Below are 18306 nucleotides of genomic sequence, written 5' to 3' on the forward strand. Positions count from 1 at the left end.
ACTCAGTAAGAGCAAATATTGAAACACAATCATAAAGCAGCATCACCGTTTCTTTCAGAATGTATTTTTCAGAAACAACCACAGGCAGCAAATTCAGGGCAAGGAAGCTGATAGCGCCAGAAACCCACTCGTTTCAAAATGAAGGGAACTAAGGGAAGTCAGGACACCAATAAGTGAGCAGCACTGCTCAGGGAAACACGAAGTGCTCCTTTACCCCGAGGCCAAGCAGCCCAGCAGTGGCAGAGGCGGTGCAGAGCAGTGGGCAGGGTGACAGGAGGATGGGTCAGAGAGCTGGAGTTAAACCATCCCATCTCTCTGGGACGTGGGCTGAGCACCGTGCAGGATGAATCCCGGTCTGGGGCAGGGCAGATCTCCCGGGGATCTTAAAAAAGCCAAAGGCGAGAAATATACATCCACCGCGACAAACTCACCTGAGGTGCAACTAAGCAGCGGACTAATTACCCTTGCTATTAAAAATACCTCTCTTTTCCAATATGTGTTTGCCCAGCTTCAGTTTCCAGCCACTGGATCCAATTTTGCCTCTCAGTGCCACCCAGAACAACTGGAGCTGCTGAACAAGCTCTGCGGCTGTCGGCAGGGACACTGTCACCAGTGGGGCTCGGGGTTCACCCTGTGCCACAGCTGCCGCAGGCACACTGACACCGGGGGGTTTGGGGTCACACTGACACCGGGGGGTTTGGGGTCACACTGACACCGGGGGGGTTGGAGTTCACCCCGTGCCACAGCTGCCGCACACACACTGACACCGGGGGTTTGGGGTTCACCCCGTGCCACAGCTGCCGCACACACACTGACACCGGGGGTTTGGGGTTCACCCCGTGCCACAGCTGCCGCACACACACTGACACCGGGGGTTTGGGGTTCACCCCGTGCCACAGCTGCCGCACACACACTGACACCGGGGGTTTGGGGTTCACCCCGTGCCACAGCTGCCGCACACACACTGACACCGGGGGGTTTGGGGTTCACCCCGTGCCACAGCTGCCGCACACACACTGACACCGGGGGTTTGGGGTTCACCCTGTGCCACAGCTGCCGCACACACACTGACACCGGGGGTTTGGGGTTCACCCCGTGCCACAGCTGCCGCACACACACTGACACCGGGGGTTTGGGGTTCACCCCGTGCCACAGCTGCCGCACACACACTGACACCGGGGGGTTTGGGGTTCACCCCGTGCCACAGCTGCCGCACACACACTGACACCGGGGGTTTGGGGTTCACCCCGTGCCACAGCTGCCGCACACACACTGACACCGGGGGTTTGGGGTTCACCCCGTGCCACAGCTGCCGCACACACACTGACACCGGGGGTTTGGGGTTCACCCCGTGCCACAGCTGCCACACACACACTGACTCCGGGGGGTTTGGGGTTCACCCCGTGCCCCCGGCAGTGGGAAGGAGCCGTCAGCCCCTCCTGCCTGTATCCCGGGAGAGAAGAACAGGCGGCCAGGGCTGCACAGGCTCCCGGACCGGCCGTGTGTCCAACCGCCCACCAGCGTTCTCAGGAGCCACTGGCCACCCACAGCCCACCCGTGGCTCCTCTCTGAACCCTCGCTAGCTCTGTGTGGCCCAAGAGCAGGATCCCCGCAGCAGGAACCCGGGGAACTGCAGGGCCCCGGCCCCGGTGTCCGCGTGATGGCAGCGCTGGGGTAACCGTGGACCTGGGGCTCCTAAAGGTCTTTTCCAGCACTAATGATCCCGTGATTCTATGAAAACCAGGACCTCAATAAATATTTCTGCTCCGTGTTTGAAACAACAATGGATAATACGAATATTTTATAGCGGTAATGACATACTTACTGTTCCACTGGTAACTAAGGAAGATGCTGAAGAGAAGCTGTTTAGGTTACCTTTTTTACAATCTTCAGGAGCACAACTTACATCCAAGAGTATTTAGTTGACTAATGAGTTCACGGAACCATTGATTGTTTTATTTCTAACGAATCACGGCACACTGGGAACTTAACGGGGAGAAAGAACATCCGATGTCTTGCTAGTATTTAAACGCGTTCACAAGGCACTGCAGAGCCGTTAGTTCAGCACACATCTCACAACCACGCACCGGCAGAGGATGTCCTGGGGAAATTAGTAAAAGCTGGAACCCCCATCAATGTCGTTCAGATTCTTGTCATTTGGAAAAGGTACTTTCAACTAATTTTATGTAAATGTTTGTAAGGCGACAAGTTTGTCAGCGCTAACCGGACGGACATGGCATGGCTCTGCGACAGCTGACGCGGTTCTGTGTGGCTGTCTCATAAGAACAGTGAGCTGGGTGCTACAGTGTGATCAGCGGTAACAGACTGGAAAGAACTGGGTAACTGAAAGACTTATTCTATATAGCCATTTGACAGATGTATTATAGTCATATATAGATGCTATATGTTAATAGCAATCAGAGAGAAAATAAAAAACCCTTGCTGGTAAAATTGTTGAGGTGGATAACAATTAACTGTTGGGAGGGGGAAAGTCACAGCTGGCACTTGCGCCAGACAACCCGATCTGGATTGCTCGAAACACCGCTTCAGTGAGAAAACTGGTTTGTTACAGCTCAGTATACGGTGCAACATATTGGAAAGGAGCATGTGGGCTCGACTTTAAAACAGCGGTGGCATTCTGGACAGTAATGAGTCTGAAAAACATTCAGCCGTGGCAACACGCGCCATCTGAGCAGCCAAGCTGCTGGGTGGGAGGGCAGCGCTGGCGAGGCCGCCCTCCCGGGCCCTGTGAGCACTCAGGTGCGGGGAACACGAGCCTAAGGGTTGCGGGCGTTGGTGTAGATCCCACACCCGCATGGCCGAGAGCAGCTCCCACAGGATCACAGCCACACGTGCAATGCCGTGTGTAGTCCCTCATCCCACAGTGATGCACTGGGATCACTGGGGAGACGGGGAAGCTCGTGCTCATGGTTAAGGGCTGGGTGACAGATCCCACGCGGGGAATGACAGTTCAACACAGTTCCAGCCTGAGTAAGGAGACAAATGACGAGCATAGTTTTGAATAATACGATGAAGAGGAACAGACCAGAGTTGCCCACGTATTCTTAGAATACAAGAGTTAAAGAGCATCAAATGAAACAAGAAGGTGACCATGTAAAGGCCAATAAAAGGAGGTGATCCACACAACACGTGATTAAGTTATCCTTGCCGTGACGATATCAGGATGCTCAAACACACATGGGGCCAAAAAGTGACACCATACTTATGGAAGAAAAAAATATTCTCTCTATGACTGCTAAATACAAAGATGCCCTTTTGACTCAAAAGTATCTCAGATGTGACTTGGAGAGCTCAGGGATGGGGATGGACATCACAGGAAAGGGCTTTGCTACACTTGCTTTGTTCTTGTGCCCTTCGACAAGTTCCACTGCGGTTTCCTGGTCCGCCCGCTGTGTCACATCGCGCTCTGACTGAGGAACGAGAAAGGCCGGGAGAAGCTGGGCAGACACTGAGCCGGGCAGCACACAGGAGATGCCGGTGCCGTTAAGGGAAGGGGCGACTGGGAGCAGCAAATGCTTCGGCTGCACAGGGAGGCCCAGAGTGAGGCCTGGTGCCTGCAGCAGGGATGGAAATGTCTGTCCAGAAGCGGGACGTTTTAATCCCTGAGCATCGCTCGGGCAGCTGCGCCGACGCGCGGCAGTGGACTCGCGTTACTGCGGTGGAGGGTGAGGGCGTCTCCTGCTCACCGCTCTGCCAAAAGACCCCGGGAGCTGTTGAAGTGGGAACAGCAGCCCGTGCCCGAGACGTTCCAGTGAACCTGGGACACGGGACCGCCAGCGCCGCCTGCGGCAGTCGGTACAAACCGCTCAGAACCGCGTGTCCCCGTGCTGGTGCCGCCCCACAGCCCGCGCTCAGCACAGCCCGGCGCCCGGCATGGCGCCCGGCCCAGCAACTGCCTTCAATGCTGCATTCAGTTCTGCCCTTCGGAAACCCGAGAAAAAGTAGCGCAGCTTGTTATATTGCCAAAATGTGCTCTGGAACATAAAACCTTTAAAAACACTTACAATAACAGAATTAAAAAGATCAGTTACTCATCGATTAGCATAACTGACTGAAGCTCAGAGCATTTGTTCTCAGCCCGTACTTAGTTTGAAAGTTTCTGATTGTTTCTGTTCTGGAAAAGGGCTTGGATGCCCCAAAGCTTTTCTGGTGGATGGGTTTGGTTTGTTTCCCTCCAGCTAAATCAGCCTGTGAAAGGCACTCCCCTTCTCCTGCTCGAAAACGGTTACTCAGCGGTATCCTTATTCACAGTGAAATCGCCCTTTTAATTTCAGTGGGAACACGGGTGAAATCCAGCCCACGAAGACTGGTGGCCGGGGATGGTTTGTCCCCCTGAGCCACTCCCGGAGCTCAGGCCCCGCTCCCGCCGGGACCCTCGGGCACGCTGCCTCCTCACCCCGCACCAGAGCCCAGTGCTGCACCAGCCCTGTTCTCCCGCCCCAAGCTGCAATTCCAGGCACCCCAGACGTTGTCCCTGCGTGGGACGTGTTTGTCTGGGAGGCCCAGCCCCGCACCCACCACAAACGGATGCACAGCTCCGAGGCGCACACGGTACAACGTGTGGCACGGCACAGGGACGAGCTCTGCCAGGACCGTCCTCAAGGCGAGGCAGGAGCTGCATTCTGGTGCGTGCAGACAAAGACCAGGGCTTGTTCTGAACGCCTTTGGGTACAAACTGTAAGCCACTTGACTAAATGCAGGATCCCAACAGATGTCCAGGGCACCAGAGCTGCCTGGTTCAGGTTAGTTTGCAGATTTGGAATACAGAGATTGATATTGTACAACTAAACCTGTGATCGGTGCAGTGTGTTTGCTCCATGTCCCACAAAATACCCTAGTCCGCATATCTTGCTTTTCCTAGTGAATGTGGAGTTAGTCCTGACTAGTACGGGTAAAGGGAAGGCTCCAAAACAGGTGCACAAGGCAGAGCACCCAGCTGGCTGGACAGGACACAGCGGAGGTTTGGCACGGGGCCGACGTGGTCTGGCACGGGGCCTGGCAGGAGATGTGTGACAGAAGGGGGTTAGCGAGGGAGGCACAGGCTGCGCCGGCAGAGACGGAACATCTGCACAGAAAGGCGCAGCAGGGCTGAACTGCACCCCCTAGTAGAGAACATCCTCAAAGCTGAGCAGCAGGAACCGGTGCAAGGCGCTTGGCAGGTGCAGCTGAGACAGGACCAGGAGCAACCGGCCCTCCAGGAAGGTCCTGAGCGTGTGGCGAGCCAGGTGCTGCAGGGAGCGAGGTCTTTGCCCCAGAGAGAAAAGTGACTGGTAGAAACGTGGGTATTTCTACAGAGAGAGGAGAGAAGACAGAGGCAGATAACGCTGATATCGCCCCGGGAGCAGAGGCAGAACCAGACGTCCCCTTACCTTGGTCACTACGGTGCACCCTCCCTGTCCCCCCGCAGCACCACCCCTGCGCCCCGCACACCTGCGCCCGCCCGGCCCCAGCGCGCTCAGCCTCCCGGGCCCCCGACAGCCGCTCCGGCTGCGGCGCGCTCCCTCACCTGCACAACGGCCGCAGGCACCGCGTCCGCCCAGTCCTCGGAGACGCGCACGTGTGCGTAGCTGTTGATCAGGGCCTCGACGGCCCGCGGGCACGCGTGGCAGTACCGCAGCACCTGCGGGGGGAGCACACACCGCCAGGTGAGGGCCTGCAAGCCCCACCTCTGCTTCCCAAGGGCTGCGCGTCCTCAGAACCGGCCCTGGTAAAGCTGCAGAACCCACGTCCTTCCCTCGCGCTGTCCGGGACGTCAAACCCACCGGCGCTGGGAAATGGCAGAGCATCACTCCAGCACAGAGGGCGGCTGAGCACGCAGCTGGGTCCCCACAGCCTCTCCTCAGGGACGGCACGGCTGGGGTGCAGATCTCCTTCAGCTGCCTCGGGGCTCAAGTACCTCATGAGCAACCCACACTCTGCTCCACACCAGGCCGCTTTCCTCACGTGTTTCTAGTCGGAGCATGAGCCGTTCTGGGGCAGGTACCAACCCCTGTTTTGGTGAGCAGCACCGGGGCACGGCACGGCTCTGGTGAGGGCTGCACAAGGGTCTCAGCACACACGTGCCCGTTGGGCACGGCGCTGCAGACCCCCTGTGCCTGTGCTGCGTGCACCGGGTGTCCTTACAAGCGCGGTCCCCATGGCAGCCGCTACGCAAAGCCCCAGGAAGACACCACACGTACTTAGTGAAACGCATCTCTGGTGTGCACCACATCCCGCAGGTGCAAGCGTGGCACTGGCGTGTGCCCCTTACACCAGCACGGCCTCTGGAGCCCTCCCACCCGTCCCAGCGCCACGGGCAGATCCCCTGGCTCGCGGCTCCCACTCCCCGCGGCCCAGGCCAGCAGTAGCTGTCAGAGTCTATTCCAGCTGTACCAGTGATCCTCATTATCTGGCGTTAATAGGAGATTAATTAGTGTTAATTGTTGATTTTCCTGTATTTTCCCAAAGGGGAGAGCAATCTGCTGATCTCCGGGCTGGGTAATTATTGCACTGCTCAGGAATTAAGACAGGAAATTAACCCTTTGTTTGCCAGTGTCTGGCAGAGACAGCAAGAGCTGGAGGGCACGTCCCAAAGAGGAAACACAGCCCCTGAGAAGAAACAGCCAACACTTCGCAGGCAAGGGGATATGGAAACTGCGTAAGTACTGTCCACCCAGCCTAGCGGACAGAAGCAGGAGAGTCCTGCGGGAGAACGTACCCCAGGAGAACACTTCAAGGAATCCCTTGCCAGTAACGCCAGTTTCCCTCCCACAGCCCCTGGGAAGAGATGGACAGGACAGTGAGCGGGCTGGTGCGGACCAGCCCTGCCCTGACCCAGCCAGCCCAGCCCTGCCCTGCCCTGCCCTGACCCAGCCAGCCCTGCCCTGACCCAGCCAGCCCTGCCCTGACCCAGCCAGCCCTGCCCTGACCCAGCCAGCCCTGCTGTCTCGGCCCGATGCTCGCAGCCTTCCCTCCGCGCACGCTGCCGGCGCTGCGGGGAGCCCCGCACCTTGAGCAGGGAGCCAGGCCAGATGCGGACGGCACCGTAGTTGAGCAGTGTTCGCACCACAAGCTCCGGGTGATGCTCCAGCTTGTAGGCAGCCGCTTGCAGGATATTGTGCAGCGCCGTGTTGCCGCTGTAGTTCATGATGTTGACGTTTGCACCCCGGGCCAGCAGTAGCTCTGCCACTTGAGCGTTGGCGTTCTTGCAGGCCAGGTGAAGCGGGTGCTGGCGGTCCCTGTCTGCAGCGTTGATGCTGGCTCCGCTCTCCACCAGCAGCTGGCAGACCCGGTGGTAACGGTCCATGTCCTGGGGCTGATGGGGCTGGGCACAGGCAGCGTTCAGCGGCGTCTGCCCCTCCTCGTTCTTCGCCTCCAGCTCCGCCCCGTGGCGCAGCAGCAGCTGCACGTGGTCTGTCAGGCCATGCCGTGCTGCTACGTGCAGCGCTGTGTCCTCTTCCTCCTCTGTCCGACTGTTGACGCTGGCACCGTGCTGCAGCAGCTGCTGGGCACACCTGTGCGGGACAGGATGACAGTGACAGGGCCCCTCTCCAGCTCCCAGCCTACCTCCCACCCCCCATGTCTGTCCTGTCCCACATCTTTCGCTTTTCCCAACAGTCCAAAAACTCCTGCTCCTCATGCCCTGGAGCAGTGGCTCTAAGCCAGGCTGACTGGTCAGCAGAGATACTGTCATCCTGATTCCAGCTAACTCTCCACAGCTCTTCAATAAAGTGTTGTCACACCCAGAGATGGCTCCCGCACCCCCCTGGGGGCCTGTCTGCACAGCCCTGAGCGTCACGGTGTGAACCGTCGGCTCTGCAGTGCTGGTGGGCAGCAGGACAGCGGCACAAAGCTCAGCGTGAGCTGAGACTGGAGCCTGCAGTCATCTGTTGGACTTCAGAGGTGGTCCTGGCCCAGGAACAGGCAGCGAGGCCACCAGTGCAGCCATTGCTGCAGCCACCAGCCCACCCCAGGGATGAGCAGGAGCCCCTTCAGCAGAGGATGAGGCTGGAGGGGAGGGAACCCGCTGGGCAGTACTCACTGGATGGAGTCCGGGCTCTTGCAGAGGTGCAGGGGCCTGTAGCCATCCTCAGAGACGGCCTCGGGGTCGGCGCCGGAGCCGAGCAGCAGGCGCACGCAGTCTGTCCGGGCTGCCGCGCAGGCCTCGTGCAGGGCGGTCTTGCCCCCCGGGGCGAAGTTGACGTTGGCGCCGCGGAGCAGCAGCAGCCGCAGGCAGTCCGTGTAGCCCCGGCTGGCTGTGATGTGCAGCGGCGCCGTGAGCTCCTCCTCGTAGCTCAGAGACCACAGTCCTGCAGGGAAAGAGAGGTCAGGGAGCCACGGCCAGCACCAGGCCCACACCTGCCCTTTCCCCCAGGTTCCTGATGTACAGCCCCCCGGAGACACTTGAGGTTCCCCACAAGGGTCCACCTCTCCCCGCCAGCCCCTGCTCTGCCAGGGCCGGTCAAAGCGAAGCTCTGGGGATGCTGCACGGGGGGCTGACCAGGAGCACACAGAGCAGGAGCCGCGGGGCAGACGCTGCCCGCAGCCGTGTGCTCGTCACCCAGCTCGGCCCTGCAGGGCTCTGCCGACAGGATGCAGAGGACGGAGGGCCCGGGGCACAGGCTGGGAGCAGCAAGTGGCTGGAAGGGCACCGTGCATGAAGCACAAATAGACAGAACCTGGCAGTAGAACGCAGGTGCTGGAGCAGGCTGCCATGCACACAGGAGACTCAGACAGGGCCTGGGCACGGGGCAGATGAGGAAGCCTCAGCAGACATGGACATTTAGCAGAGAGCAAGGGGCTGAAACCTGCCATCTCTCAAAGATGCTGACCCAGCTGGAACCATTGCTGAGCTGGTGCAGTCTGCTGGCAAACAGCCTGCAGCTGTTACAGGAAAAGGGTTCCTTAAATCGTGCTTCTCGCTGCCCTTCCAGGCTGGGCTGGGGAACCACATCCCAGACTGGGTGACACGTTCAGCACTACACCCCTCTCACCCCTTTCTCACAGAAGCAGCATGTGGTCAACTGCGTTTCCCAGGGCCAGGTTCAAACCGAACCATCTCGAGGACCTAATGCAGGGCTGTGACAGTTCCTTGCCCAGCGCAGGCTGCAGGGAGCACCAGCGGCGCAGGCTGCAGGGAGCACCAGCGGCGCAGGCTGCAGGGAGCACCAGCGGCGCAGGCTGCAGGGAGCACCAGCGGCGCAGGCTGCAGGGAGCACCAGCGGCGCAGGCTGCAGGGAGCACCAGCGGCGCAGGCTGCAGGGAGCACCAGCGGCGCAGGCTGCAGGGAGCACCAGCGGCGCAGGCTGCAGGGAGCACCAGCGGCGCAGGCTGCAGGGAGCACCAGCGGCGCAGGCTGCAGGGAGCACCAGCGGCGCAGGCTGCAGGGAGCACCAGCGGCGCAGGCTGCAGGGAGCACCAGCGGCGCAGGCTGCAGGGAGCACCAGCGGCGCAGGCTGCAGGGAGCACCAGCGGCGCAGGCTGCAGGGAGCACCAGCGGCGCAGGCTGCACGGAGCACCAGCGGCGCAGGCTGCACGGAGCACCAGCGGCGCAGTGTAGGCTGCAGGGAGCACCAGCGGCGCAGTGTAGGCTGCAGGGAGCACCAGCGGCGCGGGCTGCAGGGAGCACCAGCGGCGCGGGCTGCAGGGAGCACCAGCGGCGCGGGCTGCAGGGAGCACCAGCGGCGCGGGCTGCAGGGAGCACCAGCGGCGCGGGCTGCAGGGAGCACCAGCGGCGCGGGCTGCAGGGAGCACCAGCGGCGCGGGCTGCAGGGAGCACCAGCGGCGCGGGCTGCAGGGAGCACCAGCGGCGCGGGCTGCAGGGAGCACCAGCGGCGCGGGCTGCAGGGAGCACCAGCGGCGCGGGCTGCAGGGAGCACCAGCGGCGCGGGCTGCAGGGAGCACCAGCGGCGCGGGCTGCAGGGAGCACCAGCGGCGCGGGCTGCAGGGAGCACCAGCGGCGCAGGCTGCAGGGAGCACCAGCGGCGCAGGCTGCAGGGAGCACCAGCGGCGCAGCACAGCAGTGCAGCAGGCTGCACGCAGGCAGAGCCGGCACACGGAGCCCGGCTGGCCGAGGAGCACGACCGGAGCTCAAGTCCTGTTTGCCTGGCAGGGAACCCGAGCAGTTCCCAAGCACTTGCACAAGTCCTGCGAGAAGGGCCAGGTACCCCAGACACCCCCATGCTCCCAGACATGTGCAGGGGAACCCACCCCCACGTCAGTGCTCTGTAACCCAACAGCACCATAAGACGCGATCCCAACGACAGGCGTGCCTGGCAGCACAAGGCTTGGAGCCCTGTTCGGCTGCCGCCCGCTGCCCCCGCATACTCAGCCGGCGGATGTTGAAGCGGTAGTTTTTCCACTCTTCCAGGTCACTGGTGTCAAACACAGCGTTGGGACCCAGGTTGTTCTGAGTGTCGCTGAGGATCTCGGCCACAACCGCCCGGTCCCCGGTCAGCAGGGCCTGCCAGTAGACCTGGGCAGGGCCGTCCGCCTTCCGCGTGCAGATGGGCCCCCGGCTCCCGGCTCCTCTGCCCGTGATGCTGCCCATGATGCAGCACCCAGACCCTCCGCAGGAACCAGGACCCGCTGCTGCCTCCCGGCCGGGCCGTGAGCCCGCGGGCGCAGCCCCACCAGTGCCACCGGCGCTCCGCAGGGAGCGGGGACATGTCAGATTGGCCCGGGTTGGGCACAGCTCAGGTCTCAGCTGTTCTATTCTGGGAAACCTTGTGACCAACAGCCTGGGCCAAGAGGCTGATTCAGACTCAGCCCAGCAGCCCCCGCCCCCCGGACCCTCGCACACCTCCGGCACTGCTCCCCCCATTGGCAGCTCCAGCCGAGACCTGGCTGCGGGACGGCTTTTTGAACAATGCACGGGAAAGTCCTTTTTAATCAAAGCTTGAAGCCAAAGGACAGGTAGAAAGAGGTGGGGATGGGAAACAGTGCATTATAAGTTATGTAAAACCACAAAAGGTAATTATCCTTTAGACTCCTGCCTGCTGCTCCTTGAAACGCCGCTGCGCAGGCTGCTCCTGCACGGCTTCAGCCCTCCCTTTGCACCCCCGCAGCCCTCACTCGGGGCTCCCCACCCCCTCCTTTCACCGGGGCGGCGCTTGCCCGTCCTCACCCCAGCTCTGCTCACAGCACAGCACGCTTCGCTCACAGTTCAGCAGCACTGCGTGCGTCTGGTTCAGGCCATATGTTCTAAACACGTCAAACCGCATGGCAGGCTAGGAGCAGTTGGTTTTGTTTTGTGTCGTGGAACTATGCACATCGTGCAGCTAAAAACAAGTCAAGTGACCCCAATGGACCACCAAGCAACAACTACCTGGGCGACCAGAGAGGAGTGTAAGATAGGGAACCTGACTCTTCTTGGTAATGAAAATAAATGACCAAGTTTTACACTGACGGTGTCCAGCATCCTCCGTGCAGCCTTCACCACCCTGTCTACCAAATGGAGCGCTTGAAAGGGCGGAAAGAGGGAAGCACCGGCAGGCTCTCACCTGACAGCATCCTCTGTTTCCCCAAGGACACAAGCAGGGTCCCCAGTCACAGCAGCATCACCAGGCGGGTAACAGGCCCTGTTAGTGTCAGTGACACCAACCTACACCTCTCTGGGCTTCCTGAAACACCGACGGGTGCCTTGGGAAAGACCAGGTCACGAGAATCTACTGTTGCAGCTGCTGGCTGGGGAAGTTCTAAGAAGCTGTTCTGCCGGACAGGGAGATACAGAAGCAAAGCCTTTGGTAGCACAAAAGTTGGCTTTTGGTTTTTGTTCTGTACCCTTATATGATAAATTTCACCGCACATTTTCAGTTTGTGCTGACGAATGATCTCATTTGGTTGGCTTTTTCACACTGGAAACTTTGGTGAGCAGAGCCGTTTCTGTGTGAAGCTGTCTTACAGGAGCTGTCCTGCTTCCCTTAGGACGCAGGTCTTCACCAGCAGACTGAGCTGCTGCTGCAGTGCCTGTCAGCCCAGCGCGACACGGGGTCACAACGCGCATCTGACATTCTTCTGACAAGTGGTCTCGGTTACACAAAGGGTAACACCTTTTGTATTTTTAGTCCTAAGTAGACTGTAACAATTCACAACCTGGGTTGTACAAGTCTTGGAACTCAGTAAATAATCTTGACCACCCCCAAGCAGCAGCACTTGCATCTGCAAGCCCACCCGTTGGTGTCTCGCAAGCGTGGATCCCCAAAACCACTCAGTCAAAGTCGAGGTTCGTCGGTGTTCTCCAGAGCTTTGTGCCAGGCCACCCGAAAAGGCGCCGCGCCCCTGGGAAAGCGGCCCTCACCAAGGGCTCTTCCAGCTGGCACTGGGGCTTTTGTCACCGACCTCTGCAGGAAGGAGCGGGCAGTGACGGCCCCTCCATGTCTGATACTCCCCATCTCAAACTCCGGCAGTCTGTCCACACCACACGACCGACAGACAGCAGCACAGACAAAGGCACATCCAGGCCGCTGAGCGCATCTCCCTTCACCACATGTAAGCTGTGCCGCTTACTGAAACGCTCATAGATGACACGGATGAGAAGGTCAGCAACAAGGACCAGAGCGCGCAGAGGAGCACGTGCGGCAGCCACAGGTTGTACCTGGGCCGGGCACAGCGAGGTGTACGGGCAGCAGGAAACACCACGGACCAGCTCCCACCTCCCGCCCCGCAGGACACGCTTGCCCCCCCAGCCGCTCGGCAGAGCAGACCGGCTCCCAGCCCACCCCGCAGAACAGGAGAGCTCGCGGGGTGCATACCCCACACGACAAAGAAACCAAAAAACAACTGCTTTGTTCTGTAGCACAATACCCCCCGCCTGATCACTGTCACCTCCCACATCAGCGCCCCCAGCTTCCCAAGGTCCCTGTTTGGAGCAGGGACCGCAGTAGCTCTGGGTCTCACCACGGCAGCAGGAATAGGGAGATAGGGAGCAGCTGTGGCCTGGGCCCCAGGCAGCTGCACACGAGGCTGAAGCACAGCCATGACTCTTCCTCAGGACACGAGCCAACCTCTGCCCAAAGGGCTCCGCTAAGTCCTCTCTGTTGTTCCCAAAGCACGTCACAGCCTCCGGTTCATAACGAACTGAAGTGACAGACCCAACCTAAGACACACGGCAGGAAAAGCATCCTTATGGCACCCGATACTTTCTCACCCAAGCACTGCCTCCACCTCACACGTACCTCATATCCATCCCAGCAGTCTCTAACAGGACAGCCCTGATGGCATTCCTCTCCACCACCCCTTCCAAGCTCCCTGTTCTCACCATTTCCCAGCACATCTGCCTCTGGCCACCTTCAACAAGGCCACTGCCATTGGTTCTACAGCCTTGGAATCCTCCTTCCTCACCCAAAAGCCTTTCTTCCCAAGTGCTTCTCCCACCGCCCTGTCTCCAGCACCGGGGATTCCTCTCAACACTGTTCTCAGGTGTCCGTGTTCTTTCTCTGGTCCCCATCCTGGGCACTTCCCACCCGCCATGTCCCAGCCCTGCACACCCACCACGTTTCCTGCTGATCCAGTGCAGCTCGTCACCTCTGATCTCAATGACGAGGTTGACGGCTGCGCTCCTGGTGAAGTACTTCTGCACCATCTCCAGGTCCCCGGTGAAGAGCGCGTTCTGGACCAGCAGGTCCCGGCACTCCAGTGGCTCCAAGCGGCTGTCCCGGCATCCCTGGCGAACCGGGCTCAGGTTGTGCTCGCCGCGGTGGTACCGGGACCTTGGACGCCGAGAGTCCTTCCGTGGATCCAGCTGCTCCTCATCCAGCTGCCGCAAGCGTTGTGCGGTGGAGCTGAAGGGAAAGCTGCCGTCCATCGCGGGGAACAAGCAGCACAAGCCTGATCGCCGCAGCAAACAAGCTGCTGCAGGCCAGGGTCTCCTATCCAAGGCTGTGTCCTCTGCAGGTTGCTCCTGGGTTCCAGCTGCCCAGCGTCTGCCTGGATTCAAGCACAACCTGACTCACCAAGTATAAATAGTCCTGCTTGGCAGCTCCCCTTCACCTCCCCTCCTTCCCAGAGCTTATTTTCAGCTGCTGGATGCAAGCACCAGCACCGATTAGGGCAGCAGGCAGCCCTGCAGCACCTCTGTGCCCTCGCTAGCTTGCTCTGCAGAGCCTCTGCTCTGCGCTCCCGCTGGGAAAGGCTGAGCGAGGTGGGGGCGATCGCGGGAGGGCGTCAGGGAAAGGCCCCCAGAGAAGGTGTCAGAGCCACAGGGGACTGAGCACAGAGCTGTCCCCACGGGGACCAGCACATCCAAACCCCACACTGCTCAGTGGGGCCGGTGCCTGGCACCGGTGGGCAGAGCCCTGGAACAGCAACTGCGCAGCGTGAACCACGATTCCTGGCTACGAGGAAGACGGCCTCCCGCGCCAGCCTCAACAACCCGGCAAGGGTCTTCAGTGTTCCGGGGGGTGTGCCCAGCTCTGCCAGCCCCCTCGGCCCCAGCAGGTCACATCTGGAGGGGCAAGATGCTGAAGCCCCTGCCCCAGCGACCACAGCTCGCTCTGCAGGACGCAGGGTGGATCCCACCAGCTGGAACGTTGTGGTGGCTCAGGACCTGCTAAACTTCGTTTACCCTCAGATGGCTCTCCTGTAACTAACCTGTTAATTGCTGCGTCCCTGCCAGCATGAGAACCTCCCAGCTGGGCAGGCTGCGCGTGCCAGCAGCAACAGGGACTCGGCTGGTGTTCCCTCCCCAGTCCCGCAGCCGGGAGTGACTGGGGTCACTGGGGTGACTGGGCAGAGAGCTGCAAGAGTGCCCGAGGGTGACGGGGGTGGCCGTGCACCCAGACCGCACACCTCTACCTGCAGCTGCTGCGCCGACCAGGGGCTTTCTCCTGGAGCACACTGTCCCATGGGACAAAGAGGTTTGGAAGCCATCGTGTTGGCCCTTACCTCCTGGACTGCACCATCTATCCTGCAAAACAGGCAAGTTGTGTCACTTCTTAATATTAAATATGTATGGGACTAAAAGGTTTTTTGGGGTTGGAAGGGTTGTTTGGTTTGGGGGCTTTTTTGGGGGGGGTGGGGGAGGCGGGGTGTTGATGGGGTATAGAGAAGGCTGGATTCTCTCTAAGATGAGGAAAAGATCTCCCAGTTTCTCTCCAGCTGGTCTTTCCACCTCCCGCTGCTCCTGCTGCTGGAACCGATGGCTCCATGTTCCCCAGCCCTGGGCTCGGGCACAAATCCAAGCCTAGTCCTTCATGCACAGCACTATTCACACACCCCACAGCCACCCAGGAGGAACGGCCATGTCCCCAGGCACCACCCGGGACACAGGGACAGGCACTGCTGTCACGCTGTTCCACAGACCCTGGGCTGAGTGGGGCTGCAGTTCCGCCTACACCAACTACCCTGGAGATTCGCTGCCATTCCCATGGCCAACGCCACCACCAACCAAAACGCGCCAACCGCCAACCAAAACGCACCAACCGCCAAATCGGCACAAGACACAGCCAGCACACACAGCCCCTCCCAGCAGAGCCCTCCCTCGTGTCCAGCGGCTCTGGCACCTGCCCTGGCCCCGCCACGCAGAGCGGCTGTGCTGGCTCTGGCAGCTCGCAGCAGGGAGCGGGGACCATCTGTCCCCTCAGCGCTGTCACCTGCCAGGATTTGTCCAGCCACGGGCACAAGGTTTTACCTTCAACACCAGTTTACTGAGCCCCGCCACTGCACACAGCACCACGGGCTGCACAGTCCGGGTGGGAACAGGCAGGCTCCTCCTCACTGGTGCTGCAGAATTCCTCCCTACCGGGGCACAGCGCCTGTCTGACGGACAGGTCGGCAGCCCCAAGTCTTCCAGCCCCAGCGATTTCAGGCCTTTAACAAGTCCTTTCTCAAATTCTTTGGATCTGTTTGTGAGGAAGAAGAGGGCCTTCAAAGCGAAGGGGATCATGTACAATCACACGACTCAGTGTTGACCAGAGGGAAGAAGATGCACACCCTTGGGGAAGAGAAAAAATAAGAGTGCTGCAATCTGTCCACTTCTAAACATTGCAAGAGATTTACTTTTATCTCCTATTAAATCACCCGCTTGTTTTACATTTACACTTGCCTTATGTGGGGGGCTGAGATGAACGAGTTGAATCAGAAAGGTTACAGCGTGTTTCCTGTGTAACAGAGCACAAGAGATGCCGGCACGTCTCACACCTGGAGGTGTCGGAGGAGTCCAGAGGGGCCGGTCCCGCCTGCAGGGGCGCACGGGGTCAGAGGCCGAGTCTCTGCTCGGGGAAGGCACATCCGGAGCGAGCAGCCGGGGCCGGGCGCGGGCGCCGCCGGGGCTGGGACCGCCGGGGCTGGGACCGCCGGGGCCGGGAGCGCCGGGGCCGGGGCTGGGACCGCCGGGGCTGGGACCGCCGGGGCCGGGACCGCCGGGGCTGGGCATGGGGACCGCCGGGGCCGGGACCGCCGGGGCCGGGACCGCCGGGGCCGGGACGTCCCCAGACACCGCACGCTCCCCGCAAGGAGCAGTAACTGAGGACACAGCGAGGACAGTGCAGCTGGGTGCATCCCTCCATCTACCTCCCCACGAGACACCAGAACACAGCAGCGACCCAGACTGGTATAAAGAGATACGGTGGGAACCTGCCCGTGACATGGGACAGAGCAAAAGCATTGAAAATGGAAACCTTAGCCCAACACCCTGCCCCTCCTCCTCTGATTTCGCAATCTCTGCCCCTACTCCAGGTTCTCTTTTGCCCTCGTATCTGCTCAGTCTTTTCTGAGACAAGGATGCTAGAGCCGTCCATTTCCTGCTGAGGAAAGCAGGCAGCAAGGTCACTGTGCAAGGGGAACAGATGTCAGAACCCAACGTGCCATTAAGTAATGAACATGTGTAAATGGACACACTTGCAAGTACAAGATAAAATATGTTGCCCCCGAAAAACAGATTCAGGGAGAGCACCTTGTTACTGGCAGAGTCATCTGTATAAACTACAGGCCTAAAGATGTAGTGTACAGCCCTACCGGGCCAGACACTACCCACGAAACCACAATTCTATGCAGCTATTAGCTGGTCATATTCACTAACATGATGTATTAAATGCTGCCAACTTCAAAAGGTCCTGATGACACATAGAAAGATACTGGAGCTGATACTGTGCATTTTGTTTTCAAGTCTTGAACTACCAGCTCTTCATTTTTTACCTTAAGCATTAATAAACCCTGTTTCTGTTTTACTGTTAAGCCTGCTGGAAAGCCAAGCAACTATGCGTGTGCAAACCCAAACGCCTGCATTTGGCACTGCCCACCATCCACAGCAGGACGTGTTAATAAGCGAGCAACGGGAAACCCAGATGTGCTCACACCTCTTGCACTGCAGCTGTGGCCACAAGAAGCAGCAAGTGGAGAGCAGATACCCGAAACCTTTGTATAGAAGGTGAAATGTAGTGTCCTGCGAAATAAAATAAAATTGATAGGACAAGGAGTAACAGTCTTGAACTAAAGGAGGGAGATTCAGGCCGGACATGAGGCAGGAATTGTTGCCCTGAGGGTGGTGAGAGCCTGGCCCAGGTACCCAGAGAGGTGGTGGCTGAACCGTCCCTGGAGACATCCCAGGCCAGGCTGGACGGGCTCTGAGCAACCTGAGCTGGTGAAGATGTCCCTGTCATGGCAGGGGGGGCACTGGGGGCTGGGAAGGGCGCTCCCACACAACCTGTTCTGTGATTCTGTGAAACCCACCCCAGACAGTCCTTTTCTCCGAAAGCAAGGTCAAGGTTTCAGCTGAAGCCTTGCTGCTCCTGTGGACCTCACCTGGGTGTTCCTGCTCCGGCGGGGTTTGGACTGGATGAGCTTTTGAGGTCGCATCCAATCCCTGACATTCCGTGATTCTGTGACACTCACAGGTGTGTGCAGAGGGAGGGAACAACCAGGGCAACGTGCCACGTAAAACCATCTACAAACACGCACATATAAGCCCTGCAAAATTCCAGTGATTAAGAATCAGTTTGTTTCCTGGCCCTGTGCTGCACTTACAGCAGCTCCAGTCCCCTCCCCAGCGCAGCGGGCAGCCCCTGGCTTGGGCAGCCCATCGTGGATGCTCCATCGGTCGCTGGCAGGAACACAGATGAAGGCAGCACATCCCAGCTCAATGCAAAGCGCCTCCTTGCCCCAGATTACACAGTTAGCACCCCTCGGTGTGAGGCTGAGGGACCCGGCCCCCCATCCTGAGCCATTCCAGCCCATGCATTTCCCAGGCACGCCGGCACTCCCGGCTCACCAGCCCTCGGGTGGGACGGGGAGAACTTCACCGCTGGGAACATCTGCGCCACAATCACAGGTGGGCCTCGTGTTTCACACCCTGCCCTTCCTCCCCCGATT

General features: G+C 59.7%; 1 protein-coding gene across 2 annotated transcripts; it reads right to left on the reverse strand.

Moving 5' to 3' along the window:
- Positions 1–1934: 1934 nt before the first annotated feature.
- On the reverse strand, positions 1935–13943 carry ASB10 (ankyrin repeat and SOCS box containing 10). 2 transcript variants are annotated; one of them, XM_065832822.2, is made up of 5 exons: positions 13492–13943; positions 8042–8309; positions 7010–7514; positions 5528–5641; positions 1935–5309 (listed from the first exon to the last, which is right to left on the reverse strand). In XM_065832822.2, the coding sequence occupies exons 1-5, from the start codon at positions 13802–13804 to the stop codon at positions 5124–5126; spliced, it is 1386 nt and encodes a 461-aa protein (XP_065688894.1). In that variant the 5' UTR covers positions 13805–13943; the 3' UTR covers positions 1935–5123. The 2 variants fall into 2 exon arrangements, with proteins under 2 accessions (XP_065688894.1, XP_065688896.1); XM_065832824.2 differs by lacking the exon at positions 13492–13943 and adding an exon at positions 10327–10687.
- Between the last annotated feature and the right edge of the window lie 4363 nt (positions 13944–18306).

The sequence above is a fragment of the Patagioenas fasciata genome, chromosome 2 (assembly GCF_037038585.1).
Source record: "Patagioenas fasciata isolate bPatFas1 chromosome 2, bPatFas1.hap1, whole genome shotgun sequence".
Classification (NCBI taxonomy): Eukaryota; Metazoa; Chordata; class Aves; order Columbiformes; family Columbidae; genus Patagioenas; species Patagioenas fasciata.

Excerpts from the sequence above, each read along its gene's own strand:
- ASB10 (XM_065832822.2), bottom strand. The coding sequence starts at position 13,804 with ATGGACGGCAGCTTTCCCTTCAGCTCCACCGCACAACGCTTGCGGCAG. Across the intron at positions 7,515-8,041 it reads AAGAGCCCGGACTCCATCCA|GTGTGCCCAGCAGCTGCTGC; the intron begins GTGAGTACTGCC and ends TGTCCCGCACAG. Across the intron at positions 5,310-5,527 it reads TGCCTGCGGCCGTTGTGCAG|AAATACCCACGTTTCTACCA; the intron begins GTGAGGGAGCGC and ends CTCTCTCTGTAG.